The sequence below is a fragment of the Neoarius graeffei genome, chromosome 18 (assembly GCF_027579695.1).
Source record: "Neoarius graeffei isolate fNeoGra1 chromosome 18, fNeoGra1.pri, whole genome shotgun sequence".
Lineage (NCBI taxonomy): Eukaryota > Metazoa > Chordata > Actinopteri > Siluriformes > Ariidae > Neoarius > Neoarius graeffei.
In genome coordinates, this window is record NC_083586.1 from 51,360,750 (window position 1) to 51,375,848 (window position 15,099).

Genomic DNA, 15,099 nt, shown 5'->3' on the forward strand with positions numbered 1-15,099 from the left:
GTTGTGGAAGGACCTGAAGTGAGCAGTTCATGTGAGGAAACCCACCAACATCCCAGAGTTGAAGCTGTTCTGTACGGAGGAATGGGCTAAAATTCCTCCAAGCCGGTGTGCAGGACTGATCAACAGTTACCGCAAACATTTAGTTGCAGTTATCGCTGCACAAGGGGGTCACACCAGATACTGAAAGCAAAGGTTCACATACTTTTGCCACTCACAGATATGTAATATTGGATCATTTTCTTCAATAAATAAATGAGCAAGTATAATATTTCTGTCTCATTTGTTTAACTGGGTTCTCTTTCTCTACTTTTAGGACTTGTGTGAAAATCCGATGATGTTTTAGGTCATATTTATGCAGAAATATAGAAAATTCTAAAGGGTTCACAAACTTTCAAGCACCACTGTATATGTGCCTTTTGATAGTAAGAAATGTGAGATATTTTAATTTTTAGCTCACCTGGACCAAAGGTCCAGTGGGTTTATGCCATGGGCTGCTGAGGTCAGTGTAAAGCGGTAGGGTTGGTTTCCTGCAGCAGAACTTGAAAAATGTGACAAATAATATCTTAAAACTTTGTATATAGTTGGTATATAAGGCGGGGGATATAGATGACTGTCTTCTTGTTTTCTTTCTCTTGAAGTTAAGAAGACAATCATTATCTCACTGAGAAACCACAAAACGCACCATCGTGAAGACTTTCCTGTGGTGGAAAACATCAAGATCAGCTACTCTACTGTAGAATATTTTTAACGGAATGAAATAACTCAAACACCTCGACATTTGTCGTCACATAGATATCTTGGCTATTTGTTTGCAAATGTATCTGTTGTTGGCAAAACCACTTGAATCAATTATCAGATGAACTGAGAAACCAATCAAGGTTCAGGCTTTCAAACCTCCACATCTTTTTGCTTTTATAAACTGGAAATCATCGCCTGAATAAATCACAGCATTCGCACTTGACAGGTCCAGCTGTCAAGGCGGTAGTTTTATGGTTTTATGTCTGTCCTTTTCTCACATACACATTAAAAGGCCTTCAAGTTATGTCGTGTTTCTCATTTCATTCAGCCACATTCATTTCATGGCTATTTTTAGGGGCCATTGTGATGCTTATACAGTATTGGTCAGGTATTAACCCCTTCGCAACCTGACACACACCCACACACACGTTCGTTTTTGTGAGGATCATCCAATACCTACACTGAGATCTAACTCAGACCTTAAACTCGGTAGCCAAAAGGAAACCTTTGAGTTTTTGGTTGCTTTTTTTCCCTTCTTTATTTTAAATAAAAGATTTGCTTGATATTAGACACTCCTGTATTTGTGGGGATATTTGTATCAATCTTTGTGGGGACCACTAACACACACACAAAATGTCTATGAAATAGATTCATCAAATCGAGCCAAGCTGATCAAGTCATTTATTTTTAATGTCAGAAAAATTGTGCCGGTCCACCAGTGTGACAAAATCATGTTACAATCATGTTTATTCTTATTAGAAGGGAGAAAGGTTTGGCAAAGTGGCTACACCATTGTTTAACACAGTTGTTTAACATTTCTGTATTTATAGATAGATAGATAGATAGATAGATAGATAGATAGATAGATAGATAGATAGATGTCCATTATTGATTCCTCAGGATCAATTTCTGTACTCTAGACGAGTTGAGCCAGCTTTCCTTTGCATCAGCGCTCCATCTTCCACTGACAGCTATATGAGTGCTGTGTTTGTGCCTCTCTTTCACAGCCTCCCCAATTAGATGTGGAATCTAGAGCCTCATTAGCTGCTCCATGTAGTCCGCTTCCTCCCATTCCCCAGACGTAACCAGCTCCCCCTCCCTCGTCCCATTAATGAGCCACACTCCGTTTACACTGCAATCCCAATTACCCAGTGGAAGCACTATGGAGTACAGAATGGGGCCTGACAGGTTTGTTGGCAGATCTTCAGAAAAATCTCTTCTCCGGCCCATGATCCATCCTGGGGGATGCTGAGGAGGTGAACGGGACACAGAACATCTGCTGACCGAGTTTCACACCAGTGTCAGAGCAGAACCCTGAAAACACAACACGAGCTCCTCGTTGCTTTCATTAACAGTGGGAAATTATCAGGTATCTGTTGATCCCACAAGTGGAATGAGCTTAATGAGCTCAGTGGATAAGCTGCAGATTATGGATGAAAAGAGGTTGGGTGTTAATGTGAGGAAATGTGTAACAATAATTATTTCATGAGGCTGACTCCGACTCCCACTGTGTTTATATAATTCATATAATTAAATCTATTGTTTATGATATATGAAGAAGAAAACAATCTTTTAATCTTATTCTACAAGAATAATTGTAGCCACTACAAAATGACAGACAAATTCCTTAAAAAAAAATGACAGAAATGTATTTGTTGTAGTCTTTACTTTTACTGCCTCTTTCTAAATTTTGGTTTCTTGTATATGATTGTATATTACAAGTGAACACATGCTGACATAGTATGTATTCACAATAAACAAAGGAACGAACACACACACAAATCAATTTCTTGTTTAGCATAGTGTCACTGAGCGCCTGAGGAAAGTGTCCAGAACAACTACATTTCCCATAATCCACGGCGGTGAAAAAATGTTGGCCCACTGTAAGTATCTCAGAGTTTCGATTGTTGTTATTGTTTAAACTAGACGTTTTTAACGAAATAAATGAGTTTCATGATGGATAAAAACTCTGTAATTAAACTTTTAAAGTTAATTTCATTACTATAGAGTTAATTAAACAACAAATTATTGTTTAAATCGTAGAAATTTTAGCTTGGAGTTTCGTGTGAAGTTTTGTTTGGCCACCATATTTTCTGTGTACTGGACCTCAAGTCCTTTTCCTATGCGTTTCTCTGTGATTGAGACAAGTCTTAGAGAGGTTTTGTGCATTTGTATAAAATAAGAGTTGACAATGGTGTCTTATAAACCAGTCTCGCATGTGCTTTTCGACATGGACGGGTTGTTGTTAGGTGGGTGAGGTGTTTGTTTGCTCCGGAGGAGTTTTCGTGGTTACCAGTTCTATTGTGTTGTTAGGTGTAAAAAAATGGCCACGTCCATTCAGATGAATACTAATAAAAATATATATATTTATATTATTATGAATGTGTTGTGGAAGCCGGTATCGCTATTAAAGTACTGATTTTTGGTTTGTAAATTATTTATAAAGGTACATAATACCCTTTGAGAGCTGCTCAGCTGGATATTTCCGGTTCAGTATTTCCTGTACACGCCCACTACGTATGTTATGACGTAATGACGTTGCAACCTTATCTAGTGCACTACACACGTGTGTTTGGACTCAGGCTTGAGACTGAATTTCTAATTTCTGTACTGGATATCAGTCCTGCTTTTTTTTTTTTTTTACTCCCATTGAACACTTCCTAGGTGTGTGTGTGTGTGTGTGAGAGAGAGAGACCAGATGAACACTACATACACAGTGCAAGTGTGCTACAGGGCAGGTGTGTGCCCTGATGGATGGTCTCTGCCATTTTGCCCTCAGACTGTACATGTGCCCTCTTGGTCATTGTGTATAATAATTGTATTTCATTTGGGCTCCGGGTGGCACACAGAGTAAAGACGTGTGCCCTGTCACTGAGGTCTTGACATCACCTGGGCCGTTTTCCAAGAACTGCTTTGCTGAGGCACAAAAGTAATATAGCCAGTGATCGATGGGTTTGAAGGGGTGATAGGGGAAGCTTTGATACAGTACCTGGTGTGTGTGTGTGTATTTTGCCTCAGCAGGGTTGCAAAATCTTTTCATGTGGAAGTAACAAATGCATGCCCAGAAAGTCGCCAGATAACATTTCAGAATAATTTACATATTATTTGAGTCGCCATGGTCATATCAGCTCATTTGCATATCAAAAGGTGCCATATGAAGATTTTTAAGTCACTTTAAATAGAATAGAGTTTTATCAGAGTTTTCTATTTACAAATTAACAACATATATATTTACAGAAGGGGCGGCACGGTGATGTACAGTAGTGGTTAGCACTGTCGCCTCACAGCAAGAAGGTTCTGGGTTCAAGCCCAGTGGCCGACGAGGGCCTTTCTGTGTAGAGTTTGCATGTTCTCCCTGTGTCTGCATGGGTTTCCTCCGGGTGCTCCGGTTTCCACAACAGTCCAAAGACATGCAGGTTAGGTTAACTGGTGGCTCTAAATTGACCGTAGGTGTGAATGGTTGGTTGTGTCTACAGTGGTGCTTGAAAGTTTGTGAACTTTAAGAATTTTCTATATTTCCGCATAAATATGACCTAAAACAACATCAGATTTTTACACAAGTCCTAAAAGTAGATAAAGAGAACCCAGTTAAACAAATGAGACAAAAATATTATACTTGGTCATTTATTTATTGAGGAAAATGATCCAATATTACATATCTGTGAGTGGCAAAAGTATGTGAACCTTTGCTTTCAGTATCTGGTGTGACCCCCTTGTGCAGCAATAACTGGAACTAAACATTCTGGTAACTGTTGATCAGTCCTGCACACTGGCTTGGAGGAATTTTAGCCCATTCCTCCGTACAGAACAGCTTCAACTCTGGGATGTTGGTGGGTTTCCTCACATGAACTGCTCGCTTCAGGTCCTTCCACAACATTTCGATTGGATTAAGGTCAGGACTTTGACTTGGACATTTCAAAAACATTAACTTTATTCTTCATTTCAACAGGGCAAATAGCATGAGAGAGGGTTAACACTAGCTAGTTCATCGCTCAGCAAGCCCCACCCACTATCAACAGAGCAATGACCATAGCATGTCCCTTACTTCTCTGGGTGGGGTCTTGCCAAATGATGATTGAAGTTCGAGGTTGTCCCCGTCGTCTCCTCGAAAGTTCTTCTACATATGGAACACATAGCAGCGCATTTTTTCCCACTGCACGAGAAGTCTGTATAAGCAAAGCGGACAATCCTGGGGCTTCTCTCCAGGCATTTTAGCACCATTAATGTTAGTTTGTTCCTGAACAGGTGAATGTGTATTCTCTTGCATAAAATTAATATAAAAATTAATGTAGATATAAATATGCCAAATTATTATGGCATGTGACAAAAAATTAAAAAATCCGAGTCCTCGTCTCCAAATTACGAGTCCGAATGCAGTTAACGCACGAGTTCGAGTCATCAGTGCTGAAGTCAAGTCACGAGTCCTTAAAATTAGGAAATGAGTCAGACTCGAGTACTACAAGCCTGATTGGCCCTAGCGGAAGTCTCCGGTGAGGATCGCTGATCACGAGGTCACGTATAATAGAAAGTCTGAGGCGAGTCAGGGAAGGGATTCCCTGCTGAGGCTGTGCGCAGTGTGTTAGCGCAAGCATGTAGCCTGTGGGAAATGAATAGTGTGTTGGAGTAGCTCTAATCCCATGTTTTGGAAAATCGAAACAGACCAAGACACAGACAGCCTTCCTTTAGTAGTATACATACATATCTTGCTCAGAGTTGTGTCGTGTGTTTTCCGGTTGAAGGTCTGTAGTTACGTGTGAACATCCACTCAGATTTCAACCCTCTTGAGTCTGAAGTTTGTGGCCAGAAAAGTGTAGAGTAATGATGATACAGTTGCCCCATGTGAAATACTACATGCCTGGATGGGTTGTGTGTGTTATTTTAATTAATTTATTTATTTTTTATTATTTTTTTCCTTCTTCTTGAGACCTTGTCTCTTGCTATATCATTGGCGAGGATTACCGACCATCTGTTTCTCTTACTGTGCAGATACCGAGAGGTTGTACACGCTCTCTTTCCAGGAGATCTGCGATCGCTTTGGGAAGACGTACACATGGGAGGTCAAATCTTCCGTGATGGGAAAGAAGGCGTTGGATGCCGCAAGGATCATCCGAGACGCTCTGGAACTGCCCATGACGAGTGAGAAGCTGCTGGAAGAGAGCAGAGAAATACAGGAACGTCTTTTCCCCTCTGCATCTCTTATGCCAGGTGCTTGACAAGAGATCTCTTTTTTTTTTTTTCCTGTGTTAGTAGCCGGAAGGTTGTGAAATTAAATCCCTGGACGACCAGAGAGCCATTTTTAGGCACTTGAGCGAGACCTTTAACCATCAACTGCTCAGCTCGATGCTTGGATTGGGCCTCATTTGGAAGTAAGAATGAATAAATGTAAATGCTATATGGACTTTCTTCATTCTTGCTTTTAGGATCGTACCCCCCACTTTGCAATTATATAGAGGTTTTTCACCTGACGTCACAGGGTCACGTGACGCCCCGGTGTCCGCCATTTTGAAGGTCAAGCTAGCTAATGTCAACAACATAGTAGCTGGTATGTTACTGTAGCAATGTTTACGTTCAGTCATTTGGATGACTGTTAAAACCTTTCAGTCTCAAGTTTTTCCTTTACTGTATTTACTAGTTTACTGAGCTAGCGCTCTCGGGCAGGCTGGGAGCTAGCGCGCTCGCTCCCGGCCTGCCTGAACGCACTAGCTCAGTAAACTAGTAAATACAGTAAAGGAAAAACTTGAGACTGAAAGGTTTTAACAGTCATCCAAATGACTGAACGTAAACATTGCTACAGTAACATACTAGCTACTGTGTTGTTGACATTAGCTAGTGCTAACAGCTAGCTGCTAGTGCACTGCTACAACACAGACACCGACCCTAATAATACAGTTCTTGGTCATTGCCTGGTAACATCAAATTTATAACGGGCCATGTCTCAACAGACTAAGAAGTTATTCCAATGACATTTAATAACATTTTGTTTATCCTGAGGACCGAAAGTAAATGAAAATGTGAACAAACCTTAGCTGTAATAAGATGGCGACCACCGGCTCCAGGGACGACCCGCTGATGTAGGCATGTTACCCAGCCTGACACAAAATATTTGTAGGCATCCAAACTCTTATACGCTTTCAGATCAATACCTGTATAGCGATGGGTTTTTAACGACATAGGTATACAGATCATGTGGGCCGAAGTCAGGTAAAGACGAGGGCTTCGTGTACTTCCGTACGTCAGTGAACAATCCTGGTGGAAGCAGGTAAACGTTGTTCTCTAAGCCTGCTAACCTCAATTTTTGCAAATACCTCTCCCTCTGCTCGCCCTGTAAATGCCCTACGTCGCTGGATAGTGAAGGTGTTTTCTGCATCTCACTCCTTTTTCTTTTATGTTTTTCGTTTGTCGCCTTCCTCGCATTCAAACTGATTCGAGCCGTGACCTCCAAAATGGCAGCCTCACATGACTTGGTCATGTGGGTGAAAAACCTCTATACAGTATGCTGAGAAAGTTGTGTTGATGAATGAATGTAAAAACAGCCAGATCAGAGAGAGAGAGAGAGAGAGAGAGAGAGAGGGGCTGCCGGAATAATTGCGAAAGGTCACAACAATCGCTGATTCTAGCGCTCGTGCTTTCTTAATTAGCTCTTAACTAACTTTTGATAAAGCAGCACGCATTATGCAGAGCACCACTGAGCTTGAGCAACCACTGTGACCTTTTCTGCGATTTGGGCAGGCACCCCAGTGCTAGCTAATTTTACCTTTTGTTCGTCAAGCATGAATTTCAGAGCAGAGCAGAAAAACTAATGGGAGTCTATGAGCATTCGAGGGGAATATGTAGTTCATGCACAATCGAGCAGAACAAAAGAATATGGCGCCTCTTAAAAAGCCATCTTCATCAGTTCAGCATTCAGGATGATAAAATATCAAACAGGGTCAAGGAGTTCTTCTAATTAAGTGAAAGTTAAAAAAAAAACAGCTTGAAGTGTAAATCTGACTGGACACCATCTGTTTGGGCCTTTGGGTCTCCATCCTGACTGTCTCGATCCTAACAGGCCACATTTCCATTTCAATCACCAGGTGTGGAGAAGTTGGTCACACATCTTTATAAGCACAGAATCCCCATCGCGGTGGCCACCAGCTCCGCTGGTGTGACCTTCCAGATGAAGACAAGCCGCCATAAAGACTTCTTCAACCTGTTCAGACATGTCGTTCTGGGAGACGACCCGGAAGTGAAAAATGGGAAGCCTCAGCCTGACTCGTTCCTGGTGTGCGCCAGCAGGTTTGACCCCCCTGCTAACCCAGAGCAGGTATGACAACCGTTCGTTCAAATATGTTATTGTTTCTATAGTAACAGCTAATTTACAAGGCTTTGTTTAGCAGATGCTCAGGATAATTTCACCTCACGTAAAATATTTTCAGGGTTATTTCACTACCTTTACTTTGAAGCCCTTATCTTGGTCAGTATAAAGACTAGCTATACAAACAGTCTCGTTTATCCAGATCTTCCATCACTTGATATGATACTACTTGCGCAATTGTTATATTTAACAGTTATTCCATGAAATCGAGTAGTACATGAGCCGATAGCCGACGAGGAGCGTAGCACCAAGTTGGCTATAAGCCATGTATGACGAGATTGAGTGGAATACAGTAACTGTTTTATTCTATCCACATTCACTGGATTTTGAGAAACAGAGCATTTTTATTGTTATTTGTTTGCAAATTCGATAAATAAAAAACTTTTTACAAAACATCCGACAAAATCATTTCCGCTTCGGCGGACTTCTTAGAAGCCTATCGAAAGTGCCATCTTGCTGTCATGCTGAAGTATAGAATAGCTTTAGACGTTTATTTAATTCTTCCTTGGACATTTCAGTTCTGTAATGTTCAAACTTCTTTGAGCTTTTGAACCAGTCTAAAAAAATTCAACAGATTTCATTGCTTAAAGATCTCATTATCTGTAGCCGCTTTATCCTGTTCTACAGGGTCGCAGGCGAGCTGGAGCCTATCCCAGCTGACTACGGGCGAAAGGCAGGGTACACCCTGGACAAGTCGCCAGGTCATCACAGGGCTGACACATAGACACAGACAACCATTCACACTCACATTCACACCTACGGTCAATTTAGAGTCACCAGTTAACCTAACCTGCATGTCTTTGGACTGTGGGGGAAACCGGAGCACCCGGAGGAAACCCACGCGGACACGGGGAGAACATGCAAACTCCGCACAGAAAGGCCCTCGCCGGCCACGGGGCTCGAACCCGGACCTTCTTGCTGTGAGGCGACAGCGCTAACCACTACACCACCGTGCCGCCCCTTGCTTAAAGATGAAGAATGTAAACAAACCGGTGAAATGACAGGAGCAATTTGTGAAAAAATGCTAAAATAATAATTCTTGAAAAATAAACAAAAGATACGTTCTTACCATCAAATACTTTCATTCCATCTTTTGTTGCGCTGTTTTTTTTTGTATTTTAGGGTTTTTTGTTTTTGAGTAGTTTTTATTTCGTCCTCGGTTGGTTCAGCAACACGCGCCGCCATTTTTTTTTCTCTCCTCACGGTATATAAGCTGATATCCTAGTAGTAGAGTAGCCAATCAGAGCGCACAATTGCTTATATCCAGTGAATGTGGATAGAATAATCACCTTTATATCATCTTCTTCTTTTGGCCGTTCCCGTTAGGGGTCACCACAGTGGATAATGTCCCTCCATCTCCTCCTGCCCTCCGTATCTTTTTCTGTGGCATCAACTGTACTCATGTCCTCCTTCACCACATCCTTCCTCTTTTCCTTCTGCCTGGCAGTTCCATCCACTATCCATAACCGCTTATCCCGGGCAGGGTCGCGGGCAAGCTGGAGCCTAGAGGAAGTCGCCAGGTCATCGTAGGGCTGACACATTGAGACAAACAACCATTCACACTCATATTCACACCGACCGTCAATTTAGAGTCACCAATTAGCCTAACCTGCATGTCTTTGGACTGTGGGGGAAACCGGAGCACCTGGCAACTCCATCTCCAGCACCCTTTTCCCAATTTACCCTGGATCTCTCCTGTGTACATGTCCAAACCATCTCAATCTCACCTCTCTTACTTTGTCTCCAAGCCGTCCTACATATGCTGTCCGACGGATATTATATTAACATTTATATCTAGAAAAAAAGCACTTTTGTTAGTTTTTTTGCAGAGCAGAGCTCCATACTTAAGAGAATATGGTCATGCATCAACCTGATTTTTGATGGCTTTTGCGACTGTACATACAAACGATGTACTTGTACCACCACAGGGAACCTGATCATAAGTGCAAGGCAACGTATCTCATAACACTTGACCACCATACAACAAAATGTGTATTTTTATTTACATAAGATAGCTGGGTTTTTATCCAGCGCTTATTTTTAAAAAATAAAGTGGAATTATTTACGAACACTGTCGCAGCCCTTGGCATTAAGAGCAACAGCAGAGAGTCTCTGACGGATGCAGATGCATTTTATTCCTCTTGAACATAAGTACAGCATCGAACATTTGACATCAAACGGCGTATATCGTCCACCAAGCATCGTGACAACTAAAGAAAAAACCCGCAAAATAATTAACGTGACATGGTTGTAAACAAACGCAATTTTGCAGAGTAATTTTTACAGACTATTCCCATCTATTCATACTTGTAATGAGTCGTGGCCGATTAAAAAAGATCCCTGATTACTTTGGCTCATCTATTCTATTAGAATCTAATAATCTACTGTAAAGTGTATTAATGGGATGCAACATCACTCCGTGTTACAGATGGGAGCTCAGGAATTAAATAAATGCAGCAAAAACAAACTGTTTTTAATTGTAGGTGTCGTATTTAAAACTGTACAGATGTGCCAGAAGCCAAACCCATGCATGCAGGGCATTCTCAATCAAAATGATCCAAAAGTGAAGTCTGGGTGATTAACACAAGAACTTATTGCCAAGCAAACAAGCAAGTTATTAAAACCAAGAAGGACACTCAAAAGAAATGGAAATAGAAACCAGTCAATGGGATTAGATCCTTACACGCTAACAAAGAAGGATTTTTCCTACGAGTTGGAAAATTATCCATCCCTGACCTCTCAAACTACCTGGTGCTGCAGACATTGTTCTGCACGGACAAACCGATGAAAACCTGGAAGAGCATGGAGGCGTACAACTTTTTATATGTGACTCGGTTAAAGATCTGGGGATCAGGATGCTACAAAATCGATGTCGGTAGACGGATCTAAGTGCAGGAAGAGTGCTTATTAGCAGGCGTGATATTTACAAAAGCAAAGCAGAAAGTCGAATCATAAAGCAGAGTATTTAAACAGCGAACGCTTGGCAAGAAACAAACGTGACAGTGATGATGATACTTCGCAAAGCCTCTGTGAAAACAACGTCCGTATCTGCACGTGCTGATTGCGCTCAAATCAGTATCAGGTGTTTCCCATAACGACTGGGATCCAAGCGCGCGCACAGGCTGTGCTAGGCTCAAGCGCACAAAGGCGCGACAGTCAAGTGTTCGCATGCTGTGTGACCACAACTTTTAGCTCACGTGTATATTGCCACCAAAATGTCTCATTTTCATTAATAACCCATCGCAAAGCATTGCGAGCTGTAGTTTAACCGTAGCTTAATGAGGCGGATGCAACCCAGCAGTTGTACTCAACTATGAGTAAAAAATGAACTTCAACCTGAAAAAAAATCGCAGCCCACTAGATGGCGCCTCATGGCCCATTGGTTGAGAAACACTGGTTTAAGAAGAAGAAACCTTTATTATTCGTCACATGCACACTTCAAGCACAGTGAAATTCATCCTCTGCATTTAACCCATCTGAAGCAGTGAACACACGCACACACTCGGAGCAGTGGGCAGCCACACCAGAGTGCCCGGGGAGCAGTCAGGGGTTAGGTACCTTGCTCAAGGGCACCTCAGCCCAAGGCCGCCCCACGTTAACCTAACTGCATGTCTTTGGATTGTGGGGGAAACCGGAGCATCCGGAGGAAACCCACGCAGACACAGGGAGAACATGCAAACTCCACACAGAAAGCCCCTCGCCGGCCGCTGGGTTCGAACCCGGAACCTTCTTGCTGTGAGGCGACCGTGCTAACCACTACACCACTGTGCCGCCCCAGTGTAATTAATGTAGCCCAGTACACTGGTTGCTGAGATGGAATCTGCAGACGAAAAACAAAAAGTCCTGCTTATTTATTCTGTGCAAAGCCTCCCATTTTTCTGTTTAACTGCCAAGTATAAATGTGCTAAGAAAGTCTGACAGGAAAGTCATCTGCAGATGGGGATTAACAAGACGCACATTTCAGTTTACAATGCTGTAAAACCAAATAAAAAAGAGACACATTTACCACAGGGAGAAGAGTAACAGAGCAATAACTGTAACAGTAATGTCAAACTCTCTCTCACTGTCTTTATGATAATTATATCATCATAACACACACACACACACACACACACACACACACACACACACACACAAATCAACCTTCATTTGCACGACAGCACTGTGACACTGAGTCCAGGTCAGAGGGAAATATCTCCCAGCGTTTTAGTTCTCCCAGAACAGGCTAATTTGAGGTGTTCTAGCTAACTGTGTTTTCATGACAGATTGCTAATGCGACTGTGAACTGTTTCAGTGCTATTGCTAATCTTTAGAAGTTCTTTACAATTCATTGAAGTAACCATAGGAAACACAGGAATATTTCTCAGACGTCGACAAGCGCCAGCGACCGGTGGTTTTCTCTGCCTACAAAAAAATCAAAACTTGCCTTTCAATGTTCAAGCGATTTATATCGTCTCCGCTGCCCATAATTTGCTGCAAATCCAATTATTCCACCATGAAATCGTCTTCGATTCAGGTCTAGCAGGACCAGAAGCGATGCTACATTTGTTGATCGATTCTCGCGTTCTGATTGGCTGAGCCGGACCACTTGACCACGCCGTAGCGTATGCAGTTATGTTATAGAGCCAGGCAGTGTACTACAGAGGGGAACTGAGAAAGCCAAGCATGCAAACATCTGGAGGGAAATTTCATACATATTTTGCAAGTATTTTACAGCCAGAGAAATGGTTAGTAACTTTATTTTTAGCTGAGAATGCACCAGAAGGCATGTAAATTTCAAAATTTCCTGAGGGGCATCCCCCCCAGACCCCTCTGGCATTTGCGCACCTTTGGCTCGCCACCGCAAATTCCACAGCCGCCTACCACTTTTTTTTTTTAGCTGGCTATTTCAGATTACCTGGAGAACCCTGATTTCTGAATGGCTTCTCTTTATAAACTAGAAGATAAACACAGTAGAGTACATATCTCCACCAAGCCACATATCATCAATATCAAAATCAAATCACTTGAACCTGGGATAATACTAAAGCTGTCCACCAAATTTCATCCAAATCCATTCACTACTTTTTTGAGTTACGTTAGGAAAAAAACAGAGACGAAAACATAACCTCCTCCAACAAAGATGGCAGAGTGAATTAGAAATTTACTCGTTTGGGTTTGTGTATAATACAGTGCTACATTCTGTCTCTCTTTTTTTTTATACCCCCCTCCGAGGGGGGGGGGGGGGATACTGGTTTACCTCTGTCCGTATTTCCGTCTGTCCGAAACACCCTTTTTCTCAGCAACCACGAATCATAGCCACTTCGTACTTGGTACCAAACTTCAGCTTGGGGTTCTATACCGTGTAGACCGTTTTCAGGTCTGTCGCATATCAACTTCCTGTTTACCGACTGAATGTATTTATGATATACATACAGAGTGGATTTTGACGCTATTTCAAGGAGCAAAATGCTGTTTCAAAATGACAGTTTACCAGGATGTGATTTGAAATCCCTGGGGAGAGACACTGACCTTTACTTACAGTACTTGTTTCAGGGTTCATTATTTGTTGAAGTCAACATTCATAATAAGTGTCCTGTTCCTTCGATTGCTTGCATTCTGATATAAGCGAGAGCGGGGGCAGGGCTCGAAATTCGTGGTGGTCCGGTCGCCCGAGGCGACTTAATTTGTCATTTGGCGGGTAATTCCTGTCACTAGCCAGCTGGGCTGGCTAGTTGAAAATAAAAAATATATATGAAGCGAAGATTCAGACACACCGTCAACTAAAGGCGCCACATATTAAGCGTGTGCTGTGTCTGTGTTAATTGATGTGTTTATCGGCAGGACGGAAAATACCGAAGAATTCCGAATCATATCGTGTATGAGTCAGGCTGTCGTTTTTTTCACTACTGCGCATGCATATAACGCATCTTGTTGAATATCGCGGTAATCACGTGTAGTATTGGACCAGGTGGGTGGAGCACAGAAGCACGGCAGGCCAGAACTGAGTTCTCAATGAACTATTTATTGCTAGCTTTTCAGCCTTTTATCACTTCCCAGCCACGCAGGTGTTCTGGTCAGGGAGAGAGAGCTCCCTTTCTCTGCTCTCCTCTCCTTTTAAAGGGCGCGGTCACTGGGGAAGACACACAAACACAGGTTAATCCCCATCAGGTGCAATGATTCCACCACTTACCTTCCCTGACTCCGCCCTCCATTCACAGACCGACGCTTGGCCACGCCCTCGCTGTGACATCACGTTATCAAATTTAATAGATGTGGCCACATTATCGCCCATTTAAACACGTGTGTTTTTTTTGTTGTTTACATCTACATCTGCCAAAGCTACGTTGCAATGTGGAATTTTCTGAAAGGTGTACAGAAACCGCCAGAGACGGGGACAAAGCGACCTCGGTCTGAAGAGGAGAAATAGGCCGCCGATAAAGCGTACGAGAAGGAGAACCGACAAAGGACTTATAAGCAAACGTGGGAGCAGGGTAGGCCTTGGCTGCGATACGATTTTTATAGAATAATTAATTTTTTTCAAGTTGATTCCTAGTGAGTATGAAGCTCCTAATGCTTTCTCTCATCAATGGTTAAATACAGAAAGCATGTTGGACATATTTTGGGTGCTATAGTCATGATAGTAAGTATATTTGTTTTCAATACTCGTACACCAAGTTGCCAAGTTTTCCAATATATTATTATTTGTTGATATTATATTATGGTGCTCTGTGTTGTTCTCATTTATGTATTTAACAACAGTATCAAAATACTCAGGTCTTGAAATAAATGCACATTAGTCATGAACAATGGTAACTACTCTCTTTTGCGTTATTTTTGACAGAAGTAAAATTCATACATGAATAAATTTTGGCTAGTTGATTTTCTGTTTGACTAGTTACTTTGGAAGGTAACTAGTCCGGCTGGCTGGTGAAAAAATATATGAATTTCTAGGCCTGGGGGGGATACATAAGTGAGCAATAGCTCACAGTTGATCTTGTTTATTCCCTTTCCTTTTTTTTTTAACC

The 15,099-nt window shown here is 42.0% G+C and overlaps 1 protein-coding gene across 1 annotated transcript in view; it reads left to right on the forward strand.

The window, feature by feature from the left end:
* The first annotated feature begins 2,845 nt into the window (after positions 1-2,845).
* The window catches only part of pudp (pseudouridine 5'-phosphatase), a 61,425-nt gene continuing 49,171 nt past the window's right edge, over positions 2,846-15,099 (forward strand). Inside the window, exons 1-3 of the mRNA XM_060899551.1 lie at positions 2,846-2,987; positions 5,725-5,943; positions 7,812-8,041. Coding sequence (XP_060755534.1) covers positions 2,930-2,987; positions 5,725-5,943; positions 7,812-8,041 — 507 coding nt within the window. The 5' untranslated portion in view covers positions 2,846-2,929. The remainder of the gene's footprint in view (positions 2,988-5,724; positions 5,944-7,811; positions 8,042-15,099) is intronic.